The following is a 24,230-nucleotide window of genomic DNA, read 5'->3' as shown; positions in this document are numbered from 1 at the left end:
TTCCTTCCTTCCTTCCTTCCTTCCTTCCTTCCTTCCTTCCTTCCTTCTTCCTTCTTTCCTTTCTTTCTCTTTTCTTTCTTTCTCCTTCCTTCTGCAACATGCTTAATGTAGAAATGATGTGTTTTATATGACTTCACATGCATAATCAGTATCATATTGCTTGCCTTCTGAATGGGTGAGGGAGGTAGAAAATTTGGAACTCCAAATTAAAAAAAATTTAATCGGAAAATATTTAACAAAATAAATAGAAAGATATATTAAAAGATATAAATAATTTTATTTCTTGTGATGTTATTCCATACTTACCATCTCCCACATCTCCTAACTTTTTTTCTTGAACAAACCATTCATACACTTACAGCTGGAAGGGACCTCAGAAGTCACTTAGTCAATCAACAAACAAGCATTTGCTAAGTACCTACTGAGAAGATTAAAACTAATCCTGTATAATTTTCTTATTGATTCTATTTACAGTTAATTGATTTTGTTCCTGTTAACTGCCTAAGTCATACTTCTCTTCCTCTGAACTTAGTTTGGAATTCAGCTGGCCTGTAATGGATTAAATTTAGAAGTGCAGTTCTCTTGTCAAACACTGTTCTATTCTTGCCCCAAGAAATTCTGCTAACCTTGGGGGATGAAACTTGCCATTAGGGAGTCAGATCTAATATCTTTATGCCACCAAACTATCCTTCAAAGATGCCTGGTTTGCTATCCAAAGAAGTCTAGGCCACTGTCTTGCAGGTAGACTCATATAATGAACAGTTCTTAGTCACAAGAAGGAAGTAGAAGGCTTGTGGCTAGCCCCCATTCCCAGCTTCCAACCCATCATATTGTTCTCCACATTTTGGCTCTGTAACCAATCATGTTGTCATCAGCCCCATGATGTCACCTATGCTGTTCTGTTCTTTTTTTTGTACTTCTCAAAACCCTACAAAAGGGGAGCTGTCCTTTTGCTCAGAGTCTTTAGCATAAATGGAGGCAAGCCATGGACCTATCTTATCATTAGGATTCATAGCCTGTAAATAAAACGCTATCTTGCTTGGAGAAATGTGCCTCAGTTTACCTTCTGGTTTAATTTCATTTACAACGCTGCCCTGTTCCAGGCACTAGAGATACACACATAAAAATGAAATGACCCCTGCTTTGGAGTTCATATTCTATTTTGAGAGAACAGGTCTGCATATAAATATAATACAAAGTGATTTAGGGGGAGAGCAGGGGAAAAGGTATTAATACTAGTTCAACTTCCTCTTTTTACAAATAAGGAGAGAGGATAAATTACTTTATCCAAGGTCACAAAGATCGTAAGGAGCAAAGCCAGAATTCAAACTCAGTCTCTATGACTCCAAGCCCAGTAAGTATATAATGTATCTAAGTATATAAAGTATATAGATGGCACAAATGTCACCTATAAGAATTTTAAACCTTTTGTTCCTTGATCTTGAGCTATGTTTTCCAACATTTTTTTTGCTGTCTTCCTTTATGCCCATATTTGCAATTAAATCACTTTTAGAGTAATAATATTAATAATAATAATATTTAGCATTTATATCATACCTACTATGTGGCAGGTACTGTTAAGTGCTTTAAAAACTAATTAACTCATTTAATCCTCACAACAACTTTGGGAGATAACTGTTATTATTATCATAATTTTACATTTGAGGAAACTGAAGCACATAGATGTTAAGTGACTTGCCCAGGGTCACACAGCTATTAAGTGTCTAAGGCTGGATTTGAATCCAGATCTTCCTGATTACAGGCTCAGAGCTCTATCCACTGTGCCACCTAAAGTGTATGTTGATTTAATTTGGAGGAACTTAGCAAGTTCTTTATGGAATTTGTGTACAAAAAATAATTTATGGTTCAAAAACCCAAAGAACATGAATTATTTTACATGCATAGACTAAGGTAGATGAGCAATCAAGAAATGTTGAATCTATTAAATAATTAATTCCAAACCCATAAGAATCTACATTTTTTGTTGTATTAAACACACACACACACACACACACATTGTACAGTCAATATGACTATAGCAAAGAGAGCAGATATGATTCTGTACTTGTCTGTCACTACAACTTTTTTCTTTTCAAACTCCTTTTGGACTGCTTTGTGGAATCCCAAGATCCCACAGAACACAATTTAATAAATACTGAATTACAGCATATTGCCTCCTAATCCTAGCATTGATCCTTGAGAAATTTTACTTTTCTCTCCAGACACATCTGCTTTTTCTTACCCTTTGTTTTCTGCCTATATACCAATTCTAGATCTATGATAAAACATTTTTCTAATCCCATTGGTGACTCAATTTTTAAAACAGCCTTTGGTGCAGGCTAGCATCAGAGGTTTTTCAAAAGTATAAAAAAAGTATATATACTGCTAACTCTTTATCTACATATATTATTTTCCCCCAGAAAACTTAAGTCATGCTTCCGCCTAATAAAAACCATAGTCTTCTCTCCAATTGTTCATGTTGACCTAAGTATTTAATGGACCTATCCTTTATTCTCTCTCATCTTTTTTATTTTTCCCATTTATTTCCTTTATGCCATTTTTCTTCCTTTTCCCTTATTCTCTTTATTATTTCAGTGAAGAACAAAAGACCTTTTAAAGGACTCACCACTTCCACTAGCAGGCACACAATAGCTGCCCCTTTCCCCCATGACTTTTTTGTTGTACATACAGCTTTTGCTGTATGTTTTAAAATTAAATTAAAAATTGTTAAATTTAAATACATTTAAATTAAATTATATAAATATATGATATAAAAATATATAATATGTTCTATAAAATAAATTTAAAATTAAATTAAAATTTAAATATCTGAAAGTGTGGCTCCGTCTGGTGGAAGCTACATGTGGATGGTCAGTCCAGAATTCAGCAACTTTAAAGCTAATCTAGGCTTGGATTCATATAAGTAATGAAGGCAGAATAAGCCAGGGATCATTAGGTATAGTATTCAGGGGTCAGGTCAACAAAATCTAAAACTAGTTAGTTTGCAAGTGTATACAATGGGAGAGAGGTTGGAGAGGGGAAATAAGAAAGGAAACAAGTATTTATGTATTAAGTACTTAGCATATTCCAGGCACTAAGCTAAATGCTTTAAAAATATTGTCTCATTTAGACTTTACAACAAACCCTGAAAGGTAGGTGGTGGTTATTATTCCCATTTTATAGTTGAAGTAATTGAGGCAGATAGATTAAGAGATCTGTCCAAGGTCTCAGAGCTAGTAAGTATCTGAGGCCACATCTGAACTTGGGTCTTTCTGACTCAAGGGCTAGCCCTATATCCATTGGGTCATCTATCTACCTCTAAGCTGCACTAGGGAGTAGGACAAAGTCAAACAGGGAAACTGATCGGACATCAGTGATCAGAAAACCAGGTACATAGGCTATAGAAATTGGGAACAGAAACACAAATCTGGGAAAAGTGATATTAAGAACACAGTTAAAGGAATCTGGGCAAAAGGCATGGGGTTGAAGTGGTAAGAAAAGAGCTTGATAGCCAGAAATTGTTCCCCATGTACTTCTGTGGTCAGGAATTTACCTTAGATAACCTGGCCAGATTAGCAAATGAGAAGTCAGTTTTCTACTCTACAGAGTGGAAAAGCATAGGAACTAATTGTTTAGTGTTATCTCTATCCCAATCTATGATAAGATCTAAATATGAATATGAAATTTCCCAGTCCTTGATCTTGGAAAGATGAAGTCAGTATCCTTTAGGGCCAGACCAATAACAGACATTATGGGCTGTCATTAAATAAATGAAGTTGTTATTTTTCAGAACACCATTTATTTCATTTTTTTGTGTGTTTCACAGCTTTCAAAACACACAGGAAGCTCCCTGATAGGTTTATTTTCTCATTCTTCTATGTTGCAGAATGTGAGGTCATTTTGATTCTTCTTTATTCAGAAGGGTTAATTTTCTTTAGCAGAGACTGGAAATATCTCCAATTCTGGATAGATGTTATCCAAGTACCACTGAAATGATTTGCAACCTAGCATTTTTCTCAATTCAACACGCTCACTGATGTTTCCATACTCTTTCCTCCTTAAATCAGGTCTTTGTAAAAAAAATTGCTCCTAAATTGGAAATAAAGGGTAGGGGGGAAGGAAAATCCAAAGGATTAGGGTTAGGGTTAGAATTAGGATTAGAAACAGAATTAGGGTTACAACATAATTCTGAGGACATGGAAAAGTTGGAAGGGGTCTGTTGGAAAGTTAATCAGGATGCTGAGGGGACAAGAGACCATGTCATACAAGATTCAGTTGGAAGGAACTGAGGAAGTTTATCATAGAGAACAGAAAAATTTAGGGGAGATATGAAAGCTATCTCCAAGGATCTGAAGGGCTCTTATGTAGTAAGAAGCATTAGATTTGTTCTTCTTGACCCTAGAGGGCTGATCTAGGAACAAGTTCAGAAAGGCACATTTTAACTTGAGGGGTGGAAAAAGTTTCTAATAAGTAGAGTTCTCTAAAGCAGAATATGTTGTTCAAGGAGGTTGCAAGTTTCCCACTCCTAGAGAGACATCTTTTAATACAGGTTGGTTAGCTACTTCCTGGGTATGTTATTGAGGAACCTCTTTTTCAGGCACTAATTAGGTTAGAATCTGAGGTCCCTTCCAAGTCCTAGATACTCTGATTTGGTGACATATAACCTCATTTTGAAAGTTAAAACATTAATATTGACTTTTGCACTTGAAATACTAGCAGCTCATATTCATGTACTCTGAAATTCTTGTCTGATCACAATCTTTTATCACTCCATCTTTCCATATGCCTTATAACCCCAACACTGTTCTTTGCTCTCATCATGATTTCCAATTTCTCCACTTCCAGGTTCTTTCCCAGGCTATCACCTCCATACTGGCTATACTCTCTTCCCTCCCCTATTTGACTTCCTGATGAATCAACCTCTACCCTAACTTTTACACTTAAATTTCTTGCCTTCTTGTTCCTATTACCAATCAAGTCTTTCCAAACTCAAATGTTGATCACCTACACTATTGACTTGCCTCTTTGGTTTCTTGTTCATATGCTACTTGAAGGGAGCTAGAGACAATCACAGAGCCATGCTCACTGGGTCTACTACAAATTTGTTAGATAACCTCAGCTGGACCCTCACTACAGCAAAGCAATCTTTTGATCTCTTAAATCCGTTTACCATCCCATGTGCCATAGCTATTCTAAATATTTTCATACCTCCTCAAGGTCATCATAGTAACCCTTCCCCACTCTCTCAGCTGAGGTCCTTGCTTTATATTTCACTGAAAAAATTGAGGCCATTTGCTTAGAGCTGCCTATTCTCTCCTCACATCACTCAGATATCTTCCCCTTCTATTTTTTCCTTCACTCAGCTCTCACATAAAGGAATGACCTTACTTCTTGTCAAGGCAGACCTCTTAATGTATCCCTTTAATCCCACTCCCTTCTGTCTTCTCCAGTACACTGTCCCATTCATCATCCCCACTCTCTTCCTATTCTTCAATTTCTCCCTTTCTTCTGGCTTTTTGTTGTCAATCCACATGCACATGTATTCCTCATTAAAAAAACAAAAACAAAAACACTCATGGAATACTATTGTGCCATAAGAAATGAAGAACAGGACTTCAGAAAAACCTGGGAAGATTTTTATGAACTGACGCTGAGTGAAGTGAGCAGAACCAGGAGAACATTGTACACAGCAACAGCCACACTTTATGATGACTGACTTTGATAGATTTAGCTATTCTCAGCAATGCAAGGACCTAAAACAAATCCAAAAGACTCATGATAGAAAATGCCATCCACATCCAGAGAAAGAAATATGCAATCTGAATGCAGATCAAAGCACACTATTTGCTCTCTTTTCTTTGTTTTGTTCTATTTCGTTTTTTTTTCTTTCTCATTATTCCTCCCATTTGTTCTAATTCTTCTATACAACATGACTAATGTGAAATATATGTTTAATAGGAATGTATATGTAGAGCCTATATTAGATTGCACACCCATCTTGGGAAAGGGGGGAGGGAGGTGGAGAAAATAAAAAACTTATGGAAATGAATTTTCAAAACTAAAAATAAATTAATTTGTTTTTTTAAAAAAACACTCATATCTCTCCTTCCCTTCTAGGCTAAAATTCTTGGGATAGCTATTTACATTCTCACTTCTCTCACTTATTTTGAAATCCTCTACAATCTGGCTCCCAAACTAATAGTTAAATCAAAACTGCTCCCTCTAAAATTGTCAGTGATCTCTTAATTTCCAAATCTGATGGTCTTTCCTTAATTCCTCACCCTTCTTGACCTATGTTACCTTTGACACTGTCCATCCTCTTCCCCTCCTAGATACTCTTTCCTCTCCAGGTTTTCAAGACACCGCTCTCTCCTGGCTCTTCTCCTGTCTGCCTGACTATTCTTTCTCAGTCTTCTTTGCTGGATCTTCAGCCAAGTTATACGCACCAACTATGGGTGTTTCCCAAGGATCTTCTTCTCTTCTCCCTAAACCATCACACTTGATGATATCATCAGTTCCCATGGAACTAGTTATCACCCATAGGCAGATGATTTCCAGACCTATCTATTTATCTCTACTCTCTCTCCCGAGCTCTAACTTTGCATTACCAACTGCTTTTTGGATATTTCAAACTGGATGTTCTATAGGCATCTCAAATTTAACACGTCTAAATCAACACAATATCTTTCTCCCAAACATTCCCTCTTCCCAAATTTCCTACTACTCTTGAGAGCACCCTATTCTCCAAATCATCTTGACTTCTGATTTCATTGTCATCCTTGCCTCCTCACTTTTATTTATTCTACCTATCCAATCTATTGTCAAGCCTTGTCATTTCTACCTTCATATCATCATTTCTTATATATGTCCAATTATCTCTATGCACTCAGCCACCACCCTGGGGCAGACTCTTATCACTTCTTGCTTAAACCATTGAAATAGTCTTCTCCTTAATCTCCCTGCCCCAAGTTCTCCCTGCATCCATGCATTCTCCACTCAGATGCTAATGTGATTTTTTTCTAAAGCACAGGTCTGATCCTGTCATCCTCTCTACTCGACAAACAATGACTCCCAATTGCTTCCAAAATCAAATATAAAATGTTGTTTAGCATCGAAAGCCTTTCACAACCTGGACCCTTTCTGTTCTTCTACCTTTTTGGCACTTTACTCACTCCACAAATTCTCTGATCCACCAGCCTATTTGCTGATACTCCATCTCCCAACTCTGTGCTTTTTCTCTCCATGTCTCTCATATTTGGAATACTCTGCCTCCTGGATTCTTTCAAGACATCACAGATTCCACCTTCCGAAAGAGTGTATAAACACACTGTGTACATCTGCTACATACAAATCCTTACACGTCTTTCCCATTAGAATGTGGGCTCCTCGAGAGCAGTTACCACGTTTTTTGCCTTTCTTTCTACAATGCCCAGAACATGGTAAGCACTTAAATAAATACTCTTTGATTGACTCCTTCCTTATATCATGGCAGAAACACAACTGATATCCAGCTACTTTCCACATTTCTACTTATTTATTTGAAAAAAAGGCCTCTTGGTTAGCTTACAGCTCTAATGAAATAAAAATCTCTGTTTTCTGGGTATGCATCCTATCCTGGCATGGCCAGGATCATGGACCCTAAGGGAATACATTAATGGAGATGAGTATCTTGTTCACTTTTGACGCTGTTGAACTTTTGACTATGGCTGAAGGGAAAACGGGTCCTAGCCAGCTGAGGTGTTGGCACTTTAATATCCTGAGAAAGGTGTGGCAGCTAAAAATTCCATTGGTTAAAACCCCTCCCTCAAGCATAGAGTCCTGTGGGTGAGCCATGGCTGCTTCTTTTGCCTACCCTGATGATTTGTCTGCTTCTCCTGGTTTTACCTTCCTTGACTTCAGTTCTAACGTCTCTCTGAATTAGGCTCCTGTTGGCTCCCATCAAGTCTTGTTATATTTCTTCCCTAGGTCTGTACCCTCTCATCCTCCCATACTTCCTGCCTTCTTTCACATCACAGGGTACATTCTCTAAGGCTGTTCCAGGTACTAATTCCCCATCAAGTGACACTTCCTTAGCACCAGCTTTTGGGGTTTATTGCCTTGTTTCCCACTACTCTTTTGGCCATAGCCAAAACACCATCACTGCTGGGGCATTGCTGCCCTCTGCTGGCTATGGAAAAGAAACATCAAGTCCCAAGCCCTGTGTGTCCTCCCTTGAGAGAAGATGGGAAGTAGAAACTAATTAGGGACCCAATAACTGATGGAATGGAGCTAGGCCATGTTGGCTAGGGATACATTAATTTACTGTGAGGAATAGATCCAAGGGAATAATGCCAAGAAGAAATGAAGTGAGTAAGAGAGAAAAGGGACTTATATTGACCTCTGCTTGACTTAGCTCTAAGGAATTTAATGGTTTTTACAGAGTAAAGTGAAAATAAGAGTCAAAACTGACAGTGAAGTGAATAATGAAGATGAATAAGCAGGGAAAATAACGAAACCTCCTCCCCAAAGAAAAGGATAGAAATAAAGATGCCAATCAAAAGTGAACATAAATGGATTTGAAACTGGAAGAGGGAAGGGATAGAAAACATAAAGAACCATAGCAGTTACTGTGCCTCTCACTCATCTTTTCAAATTAGGAATTAATTCTTACCTTATATTCATCCAACCAAACATGTGCCAGCCGCAGAGAGTTATACTCCAAAGAGTACATGATTTCATGAGCTTTGTGTGGTAACGTTTTACGGGAAATGTGTCCAACTCTGGAGCAAGGAATGATGAAAAGCTTGCCCCCACACATCCAGATCTAACCATGAGAAAAGGAACACAAACTAACATCTGACTATGACATGCGATTACTGTTCTTTGGAAATGACTGTGATACAGATCCTTATAAAACTTAGCAGACTATTTTACCTAATTACAATGAAATATTATCAAATAGTGCTCTGAGGGTTGAATGCTCTTATATGTTATCTTTATAGAATCATAGAATATGCGAGTGAGAAGGGCTCTTAGGTTTATCTTTTCTAATCTCCCACCGAATGCAGGGGTCCTCTCTGATTGAAGAAGGAATTCATAGCTCCTAAGATTGCCCATTCCATTTTAAAATAGTTTCTAATGGTTAAAAAGCTATTCTTTATATTAAATTGAAATCAGTCCCCACCCCTGTAGCTTCCATTTAGTCCTGCCTTCTGCTAAACAAATTGTCTGATCCTTCCTACAGATTGCAGCTCTTCACAAATGAGGTTATTAATCACTATTGCCTTACATAGCTTATCTGAATCAGGTTAAGAGCTCCTCTTATTCTGTTTCTGGAAGGGAGCGCCTTTGTTGGAGTGGGAACCAGTGTGACCTAGGGTATAGGACATATGGGACAGTGAGCAGCAATAACATATTTTGTGCACAGCCCTGCAGCTCCAGCTGTCTACTCCTGTCATTTCTATTTCCAAATCTGTCCCTTTCTTTCCACTCCCATTGCAACCATCCTAGTTCAAGCCCTTATCTCATTTCATCTGAAAATGAAAAGAGCCTTCTAACTGGTTCTAATAGGTTTTCCTGTTTCTGATCTACCCCCTTTCTTATTCATCCTTCGCACTCTGTGACCTGGTAATTTTCCTCATCCATGGCTCTGATCTATTCACTTCTCTATTCAAAAATCTTTAATAGATCCTTATTGTCTAAATAATAACATTATTGTCCTAGTGTAGCAGGCCCCTTGGACTGCCAGGGGTGATAGGAAGAAATAACTTGTGCTTTAGACAGAAATCCCAGTCTATGATTCTTGAGACCTCTTTAATCCCTTTGGGAGTCACACTGATTGCTTGGCCAGATTTTGACTGACAAACTAGCCCCTCCCATCCTAAGGGAAAAATCAAACCTGCAGCAGGAATGAAGTGATAGCATGAAAAATGTGGGCAGTGAAAAAGGGCACCTTGAGAGCATTGCAGACAACTGGTAGAATGGTAGACCTGGACAGCAGAAGCAAGTGCCATTCGACTGATCAAAGTTGCAGAAATCAGGTGTGATAGTAATGGCAATTAAAGATTCCCCTGTATTGGCTTGGTTTTCAAATTGATTGTGTTAAAACCCAGAGTTTGTTAATCCCACCTGTGGGATGGGCTTGTTGATGTGAAAAGAAAGTCCTGAACTGGGAGGAGCTGGTGAGGTAGATTTGGAGAGACAAGAGAGAGAGGCGGAAGATCTTTTTGGAAGCAGCACCTCGTGGAGAGAGAGAGACTAAGAGAATTGCTGGTGGCTGCTTTGAATTGCCCTGGACTTTTGAGACCTGCCCCCTGAGCTGCCAAGGACTGAGGAGACATGGCTGTTTTGCTGGTACTTTGTCTGTCTGTTTTGATGTTGTTTTGCCAGATTTGTCCACTGGTGAAAGACAGTCCTTTTGTTGAAGAAGTCCTGGAACCTGGCTGTTCGCTAAGAAGCCTTGAGACTGTCCTGCAGACAGAGAGTGAATACTGTCCACTGGTGAGGGACAGTGCTGTTGTTGCAGGGGTCTGGAGACTGTCCTGCAGACAGAATGAATACTGTCCACTGGTGAAGGACAGTGCTGCTGTTGCAGGGGTCTGGGAGCCTTTCTGTTGGTTCAGAAGCCCTGAAGAAGGATTTTCTTGTTGTATGTTTATAGAAATCCTGGGAGAGGGCTTTGCTAATGTGTTCAGGGGTTCTAGGACTGTTCTACACACAGAGGATAAATTCATGAAGGGACTGGCAATGTATCTTGTGGCTTTGCTAAGCCTTGTCTCCCCAGGAACTAAGATTGCTGAGAACTTGCCTCGTGTCAAGATGAAGAAAAGACCTCCATTTGGGTATTAAGTGCTGTGTTTAAACTTGATGTAACTCTGGGGTAGATTCAATTGTGATCCAGGGGTGGGGAACTTTTGACCTTATGTTTGGTAACTAATCTCCATTTAAGAAGAGGGGCTTTGTGGTGGACTTAATGAAGGTATAGCCTAGGGGTGGAGAAGTATTTAGAACAGAGACTTTGTAATTGATTGAATGATTGGAAGGTCCTGGGGTGGGGTAGTACTTGGAGATTATTTAATCACACTTAGTAAATGCTGTATTTTGAATGATGTCATGTTTTGATCTTCTCTGTTCTGGGTTTGTTACTGAATAAAATAGAGAGCACCTATGCTGGTATTTTGAACCTGGGAAGTTGCCTTTGCTTGGTATTACATTACATAAGGTCACCAGCATTGGGGGCCAGGGCCAGGAAGCACATCTGAAAAGATCCTATTGGTGCTGAGCTCACCCAGAGGGCCAGACCCAAGGCTGATGAATCCTGGCTCTGTCACTTACTGTTTTCACAATCTTGACCAAGTCCTTTAATGGGTCTGGAGCTTCCTTATCTGTAAAATGAAGAAGCCTACCTAGATGACCTCCAAAGTCCTTTTCAGCTCTATACCTTATGTGACCAATGTGACAAATTATAGAACCAAACTTCACTTTGTTTAGAAGTACAATTAACGACCTCTAGGCCAAGATAAGAATATTTTTTTGTGATTCTAATATAGAGCTTTTTCCTTTATTCATTAATTTTGGAGGTTAAGAATAAAATTAACATTGTTTGTGATCCACACTGTGCATTTGTTATGGAGAAATTTAAAGCCATAAGCATTATTTCTAACTCTCCTCCTATTTTCTGTTGTCCTTTATATACATTGATAATCTTTTTTTTTTTTAAAGCAATTGGGGTTAAGTAACTTGCTCAAGGTTACACAGCCAGTTATTATTTCTGGGTGTGGTGCTGAGTATCTGAGCCCGGATTTGATCCAGGTCATCCCGACACTGGAGCCGGTGCTCTTACTCGCTGAGCCACCTGGCTGCCCTGATAATCTTTTTCTTACATATAATTAATTACATATATTAGTATATTTCAAAGATATATTCACTGGGCACTGGCTAAACACAGTTTGGTGATAATAATGTGGAAAAAAGAGTAGAGAACCCTGGATGAATATCAGATTCTATTTTCTAATGTAGAAAACTACTAATTTAACAAACATAAAGTCTGAATTACCCTGAATGAAATTTCCAAATTTTCTCCTCCCCAGGTATTCATACCACTGTCATACTGTCCAATTTCAAAGAAATAGTGTCTGTTTATAGCAAAAATACCTCCAGCCATTGTAGGGGACCTAGAAAGGGAAAATAATTATTAAACAGATTCCATACATATCATCATCATCTTGGCTACTTTTTCCTTTAAAAATATGACTCTGAGGGGATTACACATTGATAGTGAAATATTACTCCTATAATAATAAATTATAATTCTGGTTAATAGTTTGTTTTTTTTTCCAGGAAAAGCTATCAAAATATAAATAACCACCATTCAAACATAAGTATCTACTTTCAATCAGTTTATATCAAATTCTTTCAAGAAAACAAATACTAATTGTCAGTGAAAAGTGGTTTCAGCTTACAAATGAGGGCAATTAAATAGCATGATGGAGTTCAGGTGATGATTCAACTGGTTAATCTTCCACCTCCACAGGCCTTAGGGAAGGAGGGCTCTGCCCTCACCAGCTGTCTGGCAAGTCTTCTTTCCTTTCCCTTCTCTACAAAATAAATGAGTTGGACTTCTTGATCTTGTAGATCCTTTTCAGCACTAACATTCTGATTCGTGTGTGTGTGTGTGTATGTGTATGCATGTGTGTATGAAAACACAAACCAAGAGAGTCAAGCTCCTTGACTGTGGACAACAGCAGCCTGGCTAAACCTTTCAAACAAGCAGCACTGAAATCATGGTGACAAATTCTATTATTTTACTGCTGAATGAAATTGATCACATGTATTTTTCCCATTTTTTTTCAAAAGTTGTCCTTAATGTAGTGTTTAAAATTATATAGAATCTCTTTACTACTAGGAAAATTCATTAAACTCAGGGTTCTAATTTCCCCTTAGTAACATAAGTTCTAGGCTTGCTCTCAGCTGCTCCTGACTAGGTTTGTGACATTGAATATGTTACTTCCTCTTTCAGTTTCCTCATCTATAAAATAAGGGGCCTGGAATAATTGCTCTCTAGGGTCCTTTCTAGTGCTAAAATTCTTTGCTTCTATGAATATCTAATAATAATTATATAAACTTATATAGTCCTTAAAAAGCATTTAAAGAAGTGATATTAAATATATCATAATAATAAAGATATTGAATAATCATAATGGATAATATTTAATAATATTATTTAATATATTTTATTTATATTAAGTATTATTTAATATTTTATTCCCCCCCAATTACATTAACATTTTTTTAGTCATTTGGGGTTTTTTTTAAACTTTTGAGTTCCAAATTCTATTTCTCCATCCCTCCCTTACTTCCCTCCTCCCTGAGACAGCAGCAATCATATATGGGTTATACATGTGCAATCATGTAAAACATTTCCATATCAGTCATTTAATACAAGAAGACTCGAATAAAAGAAAAAGAATGAAAGAAAGAAAATGAAAAAGAGTATGCTTCAGTCTGTATTCAAACAACATCCATTCTTTCTCTGGAGGTAGATAGCATGCTTCATCATGAATCCTTTGGGATCATCTTGGATAAGTGTCTTGCTGAGGATAGCTAATTCATTAACAATCCTTCATTCATATTGCTGTTACTGTGTACAATATTCTCCTGGTTCTGCTCATTTCACTTTGCATCAGTTCATGTAAGTCTTTCCAGGTTTTTCTGAAATCATCCTGCTTGTCAGTTCTTATAGCACAATAATCTATATCACAATCATATACTACAGCTTGTTTAGCCATTCCCCAATTGATGGGCATCCCCTCGATTTATAATTCTTAGCCACCACAAAAAAACAGCCAGCATTCATATAGCACTTCAGGGTCTGCAAATTGCTTTACAAATATTATCTTATGTGATCCTTCCCAATTACCCTGAGAGGCAGGTACTATTGTTATCATCCCTATTTTACAGATAAGGAAACTGAGGCAGAAAGAAGTGAAGGGACTTATCCAGGGTCACACAACTATGAAGTGTCTAAAGCTGGATTTGTACTCAGGTCTCCAGATACATGAGAATAAATTCCTGTAATGCTAAAGGATGTATCTCTTTGTGTATGTGTACATGTACATAACATAATTTATATTTATTATACATCCACACACATCAATACCATTTTTCACAGACATGAGAATAACGGATTCTGAATACATTCTAAAGCAGGTCATCTAGATACAATGAGTAGAGACTCAGTTATTCAGAAGAGTTATGGGATTTGGTTTTCTGGATAATAGAATTCTTTAATAAATGAATATTACCCCTTCATGTACCAAAACTTTTGTTTCAATTATTTTTTGTGAAAACCTTTCTAATGTGTATTACATACACCCTCATGTAGGTGACATTGAAATTGTTCTACTTGAAAAAGTGTTTTCTATACAGTTTTTCATTTGAGCTTCACAAGAGTCTTGTGAAGAGGGTATTACAGGTGTTGTTAACCTCATTTTGCAGAAAAAGGAAATGAAGTTCAGTATGGTTAGGTGATTGGCCCATGGTCACGTATCTGGTACTGGAGGCAGCGTTTGATCTATTTTCCTGATTTTGGTTCCATCTTTTTCCTCTATATCAACCTGCTCCTCAGTAAATTCAATGTAATTAAACTTTTGAAAAAGTATGGGAAAATCTAGATTAGCCTGACATAATCTTTCTGCAACTCTCAACCATCTGAAATGACCCCATTTCTGTTTTTCAAAGTACATTTCCTAGATTCTGTCCTTCTCCAATGTTATACTCAGAAACATTATACTCTTCAACATTAACTCAGAAAGGAAGGGGGCATGTTATATTCTTCTTTGTATCTTCCCCAGTGCCTAGTAGATTGACTTGCACAAAATAAATGCTTATTAAAACTTCCTTAGTTTGAATTAAAAACCTGGAACTAAGAAAAAAAAATCTTCGTCCATGAATAAATAACTTAGTACCAAATAGCAATCAAAAAGATGTTGTTCAGTCATTTTCAGTCATGTCTGGCTCTTTGTGACCCTATTTGGGGTTTTCTTGGCAAAGATACTGGAGTGGTTTGCCATTTCCTTCTCAAGATCATTTTACAGATGAGGAAACTGAGGCATACAGGGCTAAGTGACTTGCCCAGGGCCACACAGCTTGTGTCTGAGGTCAGATTTAAACTCAAGAAGAGGAGTCTTGCTGACTTCAGGCCCAGAACTCTATCCACTTTGCCACCCACCTAACTGCCCCATTAAAAATATAAGTCAAATAATAGAAGGTAATGATTTGGTTTGGTTGATGTTGTGTGGGGAGGTAGAAGGAGGTAAATGAAAAGCAATTAACTGTCTCATTGTCTTACATTCTGTGTGAAGTCCCAACATATGTTCTGAGTAACAGCAGAGGGGGGCACATGTTCACGTGTTCAGTCATGCAGGAAAATTCTCAATACATAGTAAACAGTGCAGTAAATTTTGTGATGGGCATCATTTAGTAAATATCAGCATTGCCTGTAATCCTGTTTTCTTAGGTGTTTTTTATTTTGTAGATGTTAGTGTCAGTCAACAGAGCAGACTGTTGAGACTAGAAAATCTGGGTTAAGTCTTTTACATAGAAACAGACACACAGATAGACACATAGACACACACAGAATGGGGGTCTTTGGGGCATGCTCAGAACATCTAATATGTAGGCATCCTGAAGGACTTGCCTAGACATATCCAGATAGAACAATAGCTAGATTGATAGAGAACTATATAAAATCATATATGTATGTACAATTATCTCTTCCACATCATGACTTTCCACATAGCAGTTTTGATATATTGTGGGTCAGCATAAGAAATTAAATGGGAATTTTGAGGGAGTTTGGAGGCAGCCACAGATGACACAAGAAGGCCAGCAGTGACCAAATAACCCAAATTTTACCATAACATACTGTAAATACCACATAAAAGAAAAATAAAAGCTTCAGACTTCTATGGTACGACGGTAGGGCCAAAACAATTTTACATGGATTTTTCAGATCACAGGGGTGCTGTGCTCCTAACCTTACAGTGTAGAAGGGATAACTGTATATGTATATGTGCACATACACAATGTATATATCTCTATGAATGCATGTATGTATGTACAATACATATATGTATATGTGTCTATATATACATGCATGTGTGTAAGTTGCAGAACAGAGGATTTGCACTGACAGAGGAAATGTCCTTTTTGAGAGTTCCTTCCACCACTGAAATCACTAGTCTAGACAAAGAAAAAAGATGTTGGTATGCATTATCTGAAGTATGTCTTGTTTATCAACCAACTGAATAGTTTTTATTTCATATAGGGAAGACTAACTTTCACAGCTCAGGGACAAAACTTTACTCCTCTAGTAAAGAAAGATAAAAACTTTATTTTGGCTCTAATATGGTTGATCAAGATAAAGCTTAGTTTCCTCACTGGTGTTCTATCATTTTGTTTGATTACCTGGCCACATGGATCTCATCACATGCTTTTTGTACTCATGATTTGGAGAGGAAAAAGATGCCATTCAGTAATAGGAATTTTTGCTTAACAAGTTTATTTCCAAGCCAAAAAATACTTATGCAACAGAGGGGCCCACTGGCCACATTGTAGCCCACAATGCTCCTTAAGTACTACCCAGATCAGATTAAAATGTAATCAGTAAATATTTAACAAAATAAATGATGAAAATACAATAGAACATAGAAAATGTCAATATGTGGTTTTATTTCCCAGTAAGTAGCCTACAGGGATTCTTATGTACTCTATAGTGGTTCCCATTTCTATTTGAATTTGACACCACTGCTATGCAATATCTAAATTTACCTTCATTTATGAGACTTGTTTTATGCACCAAAGAGTTACCTGTACCAAAACCATAGGTAACTTGAAATTTAAATGAAGATGAATGTGATGATTTAGATTGTAATGATGAAGCTAAGAATGACAAAATACAGTTGCAGACTATAGCCTATATGTTTATTTATACACAAAGTGGACAACGAAGCAAACATGTCTTAGGAACTACTTATTTGCGATACATATTATGGACTTCCGGTTCAGGGGTTCTTAATCATTTTTGTGATGAAACCCATTGACTTCTTCCCCAGATAATGTTTTTAAGTACATAAAATAAAACACCTAGAATTTTTTAAAAAGTAAACTAAGTATACTGAAATAGTTATTGATATATTATGTCAATATTTTTAAAAACAAGCTCATGAACCCCAGGTTAAGAACCCCTGAAAGTCATAAAAGGTAAGGAACAAAAAATACAAGAACGTTGTAATTTGTAGATGGCTTGAAATGGCCATGAATAGAATGAAATATTAATCTTATCAATAAAATAATAATTCATCCATATTAAATGTATCAAAGTTTGGAAAGATCATCTTTTCAAAGGCTTTCTTGATATTACTCACTTTGAAGATATTAGGCTGCTCTGTGCCTATATGTAAGCACCTAGACCAGGTTTTATATGACTAATTCTCTGTTAAAAGAACAGAAAGCTGCCCCTATCTTAGGCATCTTGCTAAATAAAAGACAAATGTGTTTTAACAGAACACTCTTGACTGGGACATGTTTTTGAAAAGTGGCTTTTGTGTTTTAAACTGAAACATGGCATTAAAAGGTTAGATAATAGCTAGTGGAAAATAGTCACCCAAATCAAAGACTGCAGAATGATGCTGTGACTTTTTTTTTCAGAGAATTCAATTCTAAGCAGTATGAACAGTTTCATAAAGTAACTTTTTTGAAAACATTGACAACTTCTATCTGGATATATATATATCTCAACAAGTCAATTCTCCTTGGATTTAAGCATAATAAATCTGGGGAGGGTATTGTATAGGTAATGATGCAATTTCCCATTAAATAAAACTTTTTGTGATGGAAAAAAAATCCCATCATCCGAAAGCCTTGGAAAGCATTATAAATATACCTGCTGTCTACAGAGTATGAGCTAATACATGAATAAATGAAGGAACAAAATATCTTTTCTGATTAGTTCTATTACCTGGGTGCCTTCTGCGAAAGATCATTTCAGGGCCATGTACTTAGCCAAGGATATAAAAACTATTCCATTGCTAGGTAATTGCCACACTTGCTTTAAGGAATCAGTGTCAGTGTCTGGGAATATATGTGGATAAGTATATGTATTTTCATGTGTATATACACATATAACACGGGTGTGTATGTTTATATATTATATGGCAATATGTATATATGTATAATGTATGTGTGTGTATGTATGTGGATAGATAGGCAGATAGATCTTGCCATTTCCTGTCCCTCTATGTTTCTGGAATGATGCAATCTAATGGACCAGGATGTTATTCAGAATATGAAATGTTATTTGTTACAGATGAGATCTGATGAACAAATTGATTCAAAATACTGGACTTCGAATCTTGTGATGACATTAAAAATAATGGTACTTTTAATATTGCTTGTACCTGGAATTCTGTTCCAAGTCACACATTAAAAAGAGCTTGGAGGAAATTATGACCTGGAATCATGTTGGTAGAAGTATCAGTCAATTATCATTATGATAATAATAATAATAGTTCACACTTTATATAACTCCTTAAGGTTTACAAAGTTTTTTATCACCATAATTTTGGAGCAAGTACTATAGGTCCCATTTTACAGATGAGTAAGCTGAAGGAAAAGAGAGGGGAACTGACTTGTGCATAATCATAAGGTGTTAGCACTGGGATGCAAACCTCTCTCTTTGTATTCTATGGACAGCATTCTTCTCTATTATATTGGACGGATGAATTTATAGATGAGGGATAGTGTGTAGGCTTTGGAGTAAAGCTACTTGCCCCACCAAATACATGAGCACAAATTTATGAAATGGTAAAGGATGTACCTTTTTCAGAGTCCAAGAACAAACATACTTCTAAGTGATGAAAATAGGAACTTATGAGCCTATGGCCCATTGCGTTCATGTTTCAAAATTAGAGCAAATATTTTAAATGAGGTTGACTTGTCAAAGGACATAACATCAAGAGTAGAGAATAAAATTCTCTGAAGGTTGGGAAAATTACTTAAGAGAAGGCTTTAATAATTGGTCTGATAATTAATTTTTCAGAAATGCAGCCATGGTATATAGCCTAGGATTTCATGCTTTCACGTGTTTTTCCCCCACTCTTATTGATAAAAAAAAAGGTAATGACCAAAAAAAGGAGATTTTTTTTTCAGGAAATCAAGTTCTAAAATTGCTATAATAGTTTTCATTCAACAAAATTTTATAATTCAATGAACATATCCCAAACATAGATATACATGGGACATTATGTTGGTATACCCTATGGCATATCCTAGGTAGAATTTCCAATTTTCCTTGCCTTCAGGGAAAGGGGAAGAATCAATAGGAATACTTTCCTAGGGTGTGCATTCCACCCCATCTACAAGTAATGCTACTGTTGACTATCTCTAAGATACAGCATAATGATGCTCATAATGATGGCTCTGAGTTAAGAAAGAAAAAAGTAGCTTATATTTATTGTTTAAGAAAGCTGGGAAGCATATGACACATTTTAGGTTTCTGTTAAATTGTGCATTCCAATGCTGGAATCTCCCATTTATATAGAAAATCCACTTTTCTATAAAGCTCTTAGTACCAAATAACCAATCATCTACTTGTGATAGGCCACCGAACTGAATCTGTACTGATCCAGGACATATTTTGGAATTTGCTTCCTCGAACAAAAGCCTTATATATTAGCTTTTTCCTTACATTTTCTTCTTATACAAAAAACACTGCCCTGAAAACAAACAAACAAAAACTCAAACCCTTAAAAACACAATGGAATGAAGAATGTGTCTTATCTGATCTCCTGGGCAATATAACATACTGCTTTTCAGTGAAATTGATTATTAAATTATAAACTAAAGAAGCTTTCTCTCTAAGGCTATTTCCTCACCCTCAAAATAACAAACTGAATTTCTTTGTCACTGTTAAGGGGCTTTAAGCATGCCCAGATCATCTAAGATGGAGGCATCCTTAAGCAAGATGCCAGAGGCCTGCTTCTGGGAAAAGACATTCTGCATCCCCCTACTATTTGAATAGGAACAGCCTCTTTCCTTTAACAAAAAAGGAAACAGGTTCTGTCCTTAAAACTCTTCATCTGGGACAGTGTTTGTCCCTTTCTGGCAATGCCGGGTTGGGGGCGTGGGGCGCGGTGTGATGCTCCTATTCACTCACAGTACTGGGCCACAGGGCCTGAAGTAGGGGTCATCGCCCTTCCCCACACCCAGATTAGGACCATCACCCTTTTAATTTAATTTAATTTTTTACTGCTTCAAAGAGTGAGAACATTTACCATCTGTTAGTTTTAAAGGTAGCCTGGTTCACCTGTGCAGACATAGGTGATAGGAAGCTGTTTCTCCCCCAATTCCTCAATGTCCTCTCCCAGAAATGAATCTCTGCCCTGTTATATCACTTTAATAATAATAACGGAAATAGAACTAACTTGGTACTTTGAGGTTTGCAAAGCACTTTACAGATGTTATTTCATTTGATTCTCACAACACCCTGTGAGTTGTATTATTATTATTATTTCTGTTTTTATAGATGAGGAAACTAAGGTTCAGAGAGCATACGTGACTTGCCCATACATGACTGAGGTAGTGTTTGAGGCCAGGTCTTCCTGATTTTCTATTCCCGGAGCTATGTAGGAACCACAGTATAGTTTTTACATGTTCTTTCTATAATCCTAAATTCTTTTATTTTGGTATCAGTGACTTCTACAAAGTACTTCTACAATGTCATTTTCAACTCAAACTATTTCTCATTTACATTCATCTTTTGATCTAGAAACTAGGACATGTCTTAATTCATATGGAGTTTGATATTATCTTAATTTATGGGCAAACATCACCATCTGGTAAACTTTAAGGTTAATGCCATTAAGGACCATGAAACGTAAAGATATAGATATAGATATATATACACATACATACATACACACATGCATATATATATATACTTCACATCTTTAGACTTTCTTCATTTCATTCCAGTTCAATTAAGTGTTTAAGTGCCTACTATGTGCAAGATGCTAGGTACTATGTTAGGTGCTAGGGATACAAAAACAAAAGGAAAAACAATCCCTACTTTTAAGGACAGCTCACTGTGGGAGAAATCCTGACAGGGTGTTCTTTTGACTCTGTAACTAACTCCAGTTACAGAACAATAAAAAATGTCTCATTAAGGTAAGCTCCATGAATTTCAGTTCTCAGTCATACACACTACTGGTCTGAATCCCCTACTGTGTGCAAAGTTGTTTCTAGAATGATTTTGGTCAAAATAAATACCAACTCTGTTTTGGAGCCATATTTTGGTGAGGGAGCTATATTGAATCAGTAGAGTGCCAAGAATATATTCCATTTGTGAGGTCACAGCACTTTGCAAGCTAACCAAATGATGGATACTAGATTATGGAAGCATTTTCATTGATTGCCAGATAATAGGTCTCCCTGTACTTTTTGGTTCATCACCACACTCTGTCAATAACCTGAACTACATTAACCTGTCTTTTAAAATTAAGGTTTTCCATCCATCTTGATTTCATCCTACGTACAAAGCTTTGTGTTGGAGAAATAATCAGAGAAATGCTTCAAGATGAAGCTGCCCATCACTGTTTAGCAATCACTCTAGAGCAATGTGGACAGCAAGAGCTCTTCAGCTGCAGAGAATTTAGAGGGAGCTAGATGTCAGAACCAGTTACACATTTATTAACATTAGAATATACATGAGCTTGCAGAATGTTGAGTATGGCAAACTGAGGGGAAAAAACTTGAATTCATTCATACTTCCCTCCTATAATCTGCTTATTTTAGTGCCAAACTCTAGAAGCCTGACTTCAGACACTTTGATTGTCTCTCCAAAAAATGTATCCTAATTTCTGACCCTGACTTATGAGACAATTCTGCATCCTAATTGCATGAATTTCCTGATTATGCCCTTCCCTTGCTCCCTAGTTAAAGAGGCTTCAAGTCTCTTTAACTCTACAGTATGGAATCCATGTAGACTCAACTCATGAGATATCTCACTCCCATCTTATCCCCACTCAGGAATAGGACCCAGATGATCAAAACAGATCTTTCATTCTGAAGCATTTAGTCACCTTAGGAGGGATAGGAGGCAGCATGCATGGAAAATCAAACAATCATCACCTCAACCACCAATCTCCAATCAAACCATAATAGAGAGCTCAGACCCTGAGTCAAAGAGTTCTGGGAATATTAGTGTTCCTCAAAGCATCAGCCCTGCTTCCACTCTGGGCCCCACAGCCATCACTGAGGGGAACAATTATTGGGGAGAAAGGTCCCACCTTCCCTGTCAACACCAACACTGTCAAGCCAATTACGAGACCCAAGCAGCCTGAGAGGGGTAGCACCCCCACCCGACCCCTACCACTGGACCTGCTTCTAGGCTAGCCCTGGCAACCTCTGTTCCCAGAAGCAACCTCTGTGGAGGTATAACCTGCCAACAGATTCTGTGGGTGCTTCAGTCACTGTTTCCTCAGCAGTCACAGCTATAGAAGACCCATAAAAGAAAAATCTCCCCACTAAAGTCCTTGGCATTGTCAAATGGCTTCACATTAGAAACAAACATGGCTGCATCAGTAGAAGGGACATTAAAGAAGAAGCATTTTCTATCTGCTTTCTCACTGAGCCCTAAGGACCATGAGAACCTTCCATATGACTTGAAGCTGAAACCTCTTACATGTATTGTCTCTCCTCTATGAAAACTCTATGAACTCCTTGAGAGTGGGGACTATCCCCACTTTTCTGTTTGTATCATCGGCGTACTGCTTTGTGCATAGTAAACATATTTTTTCATTTATTTATTAAAAAATATGTGTGAGTGCTTAATTTGTATATGTCACCATATTAAGTACTGGGAGGGATATAAAAGAAGTCTAAGACACTATCCCTATCCCTCAGATGTGAAAAAGACAAAAAGAAAAAAGTTTAGGAAATATAAATGAAGTTCCTTCCTATTCTTGCCATCCACTCCTGCCCAGGCTTGAGTTTTATTTTATCAGGAAAAAATTTTAAAGGTTGGATCTTGTTTTTTACATGATAAATAACATGCTTAACATAAGGATATTGCTACTCACCCTCTACCTGCCCCTCCCATCCCAAACCCTTGCAAAACCCCATACAGCAGGAATGACCTCAGCAGTGGATGGGAATGGAGAGGGCACCACTCTAGGAATGAGAAAAGCCCTGGGTTGGAGTCTATCATCATACATGTTTTAGTTATATGAAAATGGGCAAAACATTTAGTCTCTCTGATCCTTAGTTTTCATGTATGTAAGATGGAGATAATAATGGTACTTACAAGATTGTGGTGAGGATCGAATGACATAGCAGTTGTAAAATGTTACATAAATGTCAGCATTATTGTATCCTGAGAATAAGCAATTCAGAACAATTCTCAAATGTAATAGCAAGAAGCATTTCTATCTCCAAGGCACTGCCATTTTCACATGAGAATGAAGAAAGTTTCTGTGTCATCTTTGCTTGTAAGCTTTCTTCAGTTCTGGTGGTTGATAGATGCTTCTTCCTAAACCTAACTGGACACTGAAAGACTCATGCATCCATTTATTCCTGTAGAGATTAGAAATGATGAATTTACTCTTCTCTTTGATGAAAAGTCTCAGAGAAGAAAAGGTAAAATCTATCATTGATTTTAGAGTTGAAAAGAAGTATAAACCTAAGTTTTCCTTAAGACCCACAAATGAGTTGACTCATTTATTTATGGAAAACTGAGAACTTAAATTTATCTGAATTCTGAATATTAAACCAATATTCCATTTGTCTTAACATATTTTAAAAATTTATGTAAATGAAGTTGAATTGATCCAGACTCAATTTTTCATCCATCTTTGTCTCGTATAAGATACAATTGTTTATGTTGAATAAGCTATTAGACATACCACCAGATAAAACTTTAATTCATAACTCCTTCTCTCTCACCTGATTCAGCACAGGGAAGGGAAGGAAGGAGAGAAACTTCTGTTTGGAAATAATAATACTAAATTAAGAAATATAATAATGTGAAAAGGTAGGAGAAAAACAAAACTTCAATTTTAAGAAATCCATTAAAATTATTTAAGGAATTATTTTCATAAGCTTAATGAAAATAAAAGGTCATTGAAATCTACTTTAATATTCTAAATTCAGACATATGCACATTTTTATCTTTCAACAAAAATAAAACATCAGAG

General features: G+C 36.9%; 1 protein-coding gene across 1 annotated transcript in view; it reads right to left on the bottom strand.

Moving 5' to 3' along the window:
* Window positions 1-3,924: 3,924 nt before the first annotated feature.
* The window catches only part of LOC138158756 (polypeptide N-acetylgalactosaminyltransferase 11-like), a 71,784-nt gene continuing 51,478 nt past the window's right edge, over window positions 3,925-24,230 (bottom strand). The window contains 3 exon segments of the mRNA XM_069084947.1: window positions 3,925-4,089; window positions 8,651-8,803; window positions 12,035-12,152. Of these exon segments, the coding sequence (XP_068941048.1) occupies window positions 3,925-4,089; window positions 8,651-8,803; window positions 12,035-12,152 (436 nt within the window).

This window comes from Petaurus breviceps, unplaced genomic scaffold (assembly GCF_028583685.1).
Source record: "Petaurus breviceps papuanus isolate PSGF00001 unplaced genomic scaffold, PetGlider_PUasm1.0 115, whole genome shotgun sequence".
NCBI classification, from domain to species: Eukaryota; Metazoa; Chordata; class Mammalia; order Diprotodontia; family Petauridae; genus Petaurus; species Petaurus breviceps.
The sequence above is the reverse complement of the archived record's forward strand: the minus strand, read 5'-3'. Positions and strand labels throughout refer to the sequence as shown.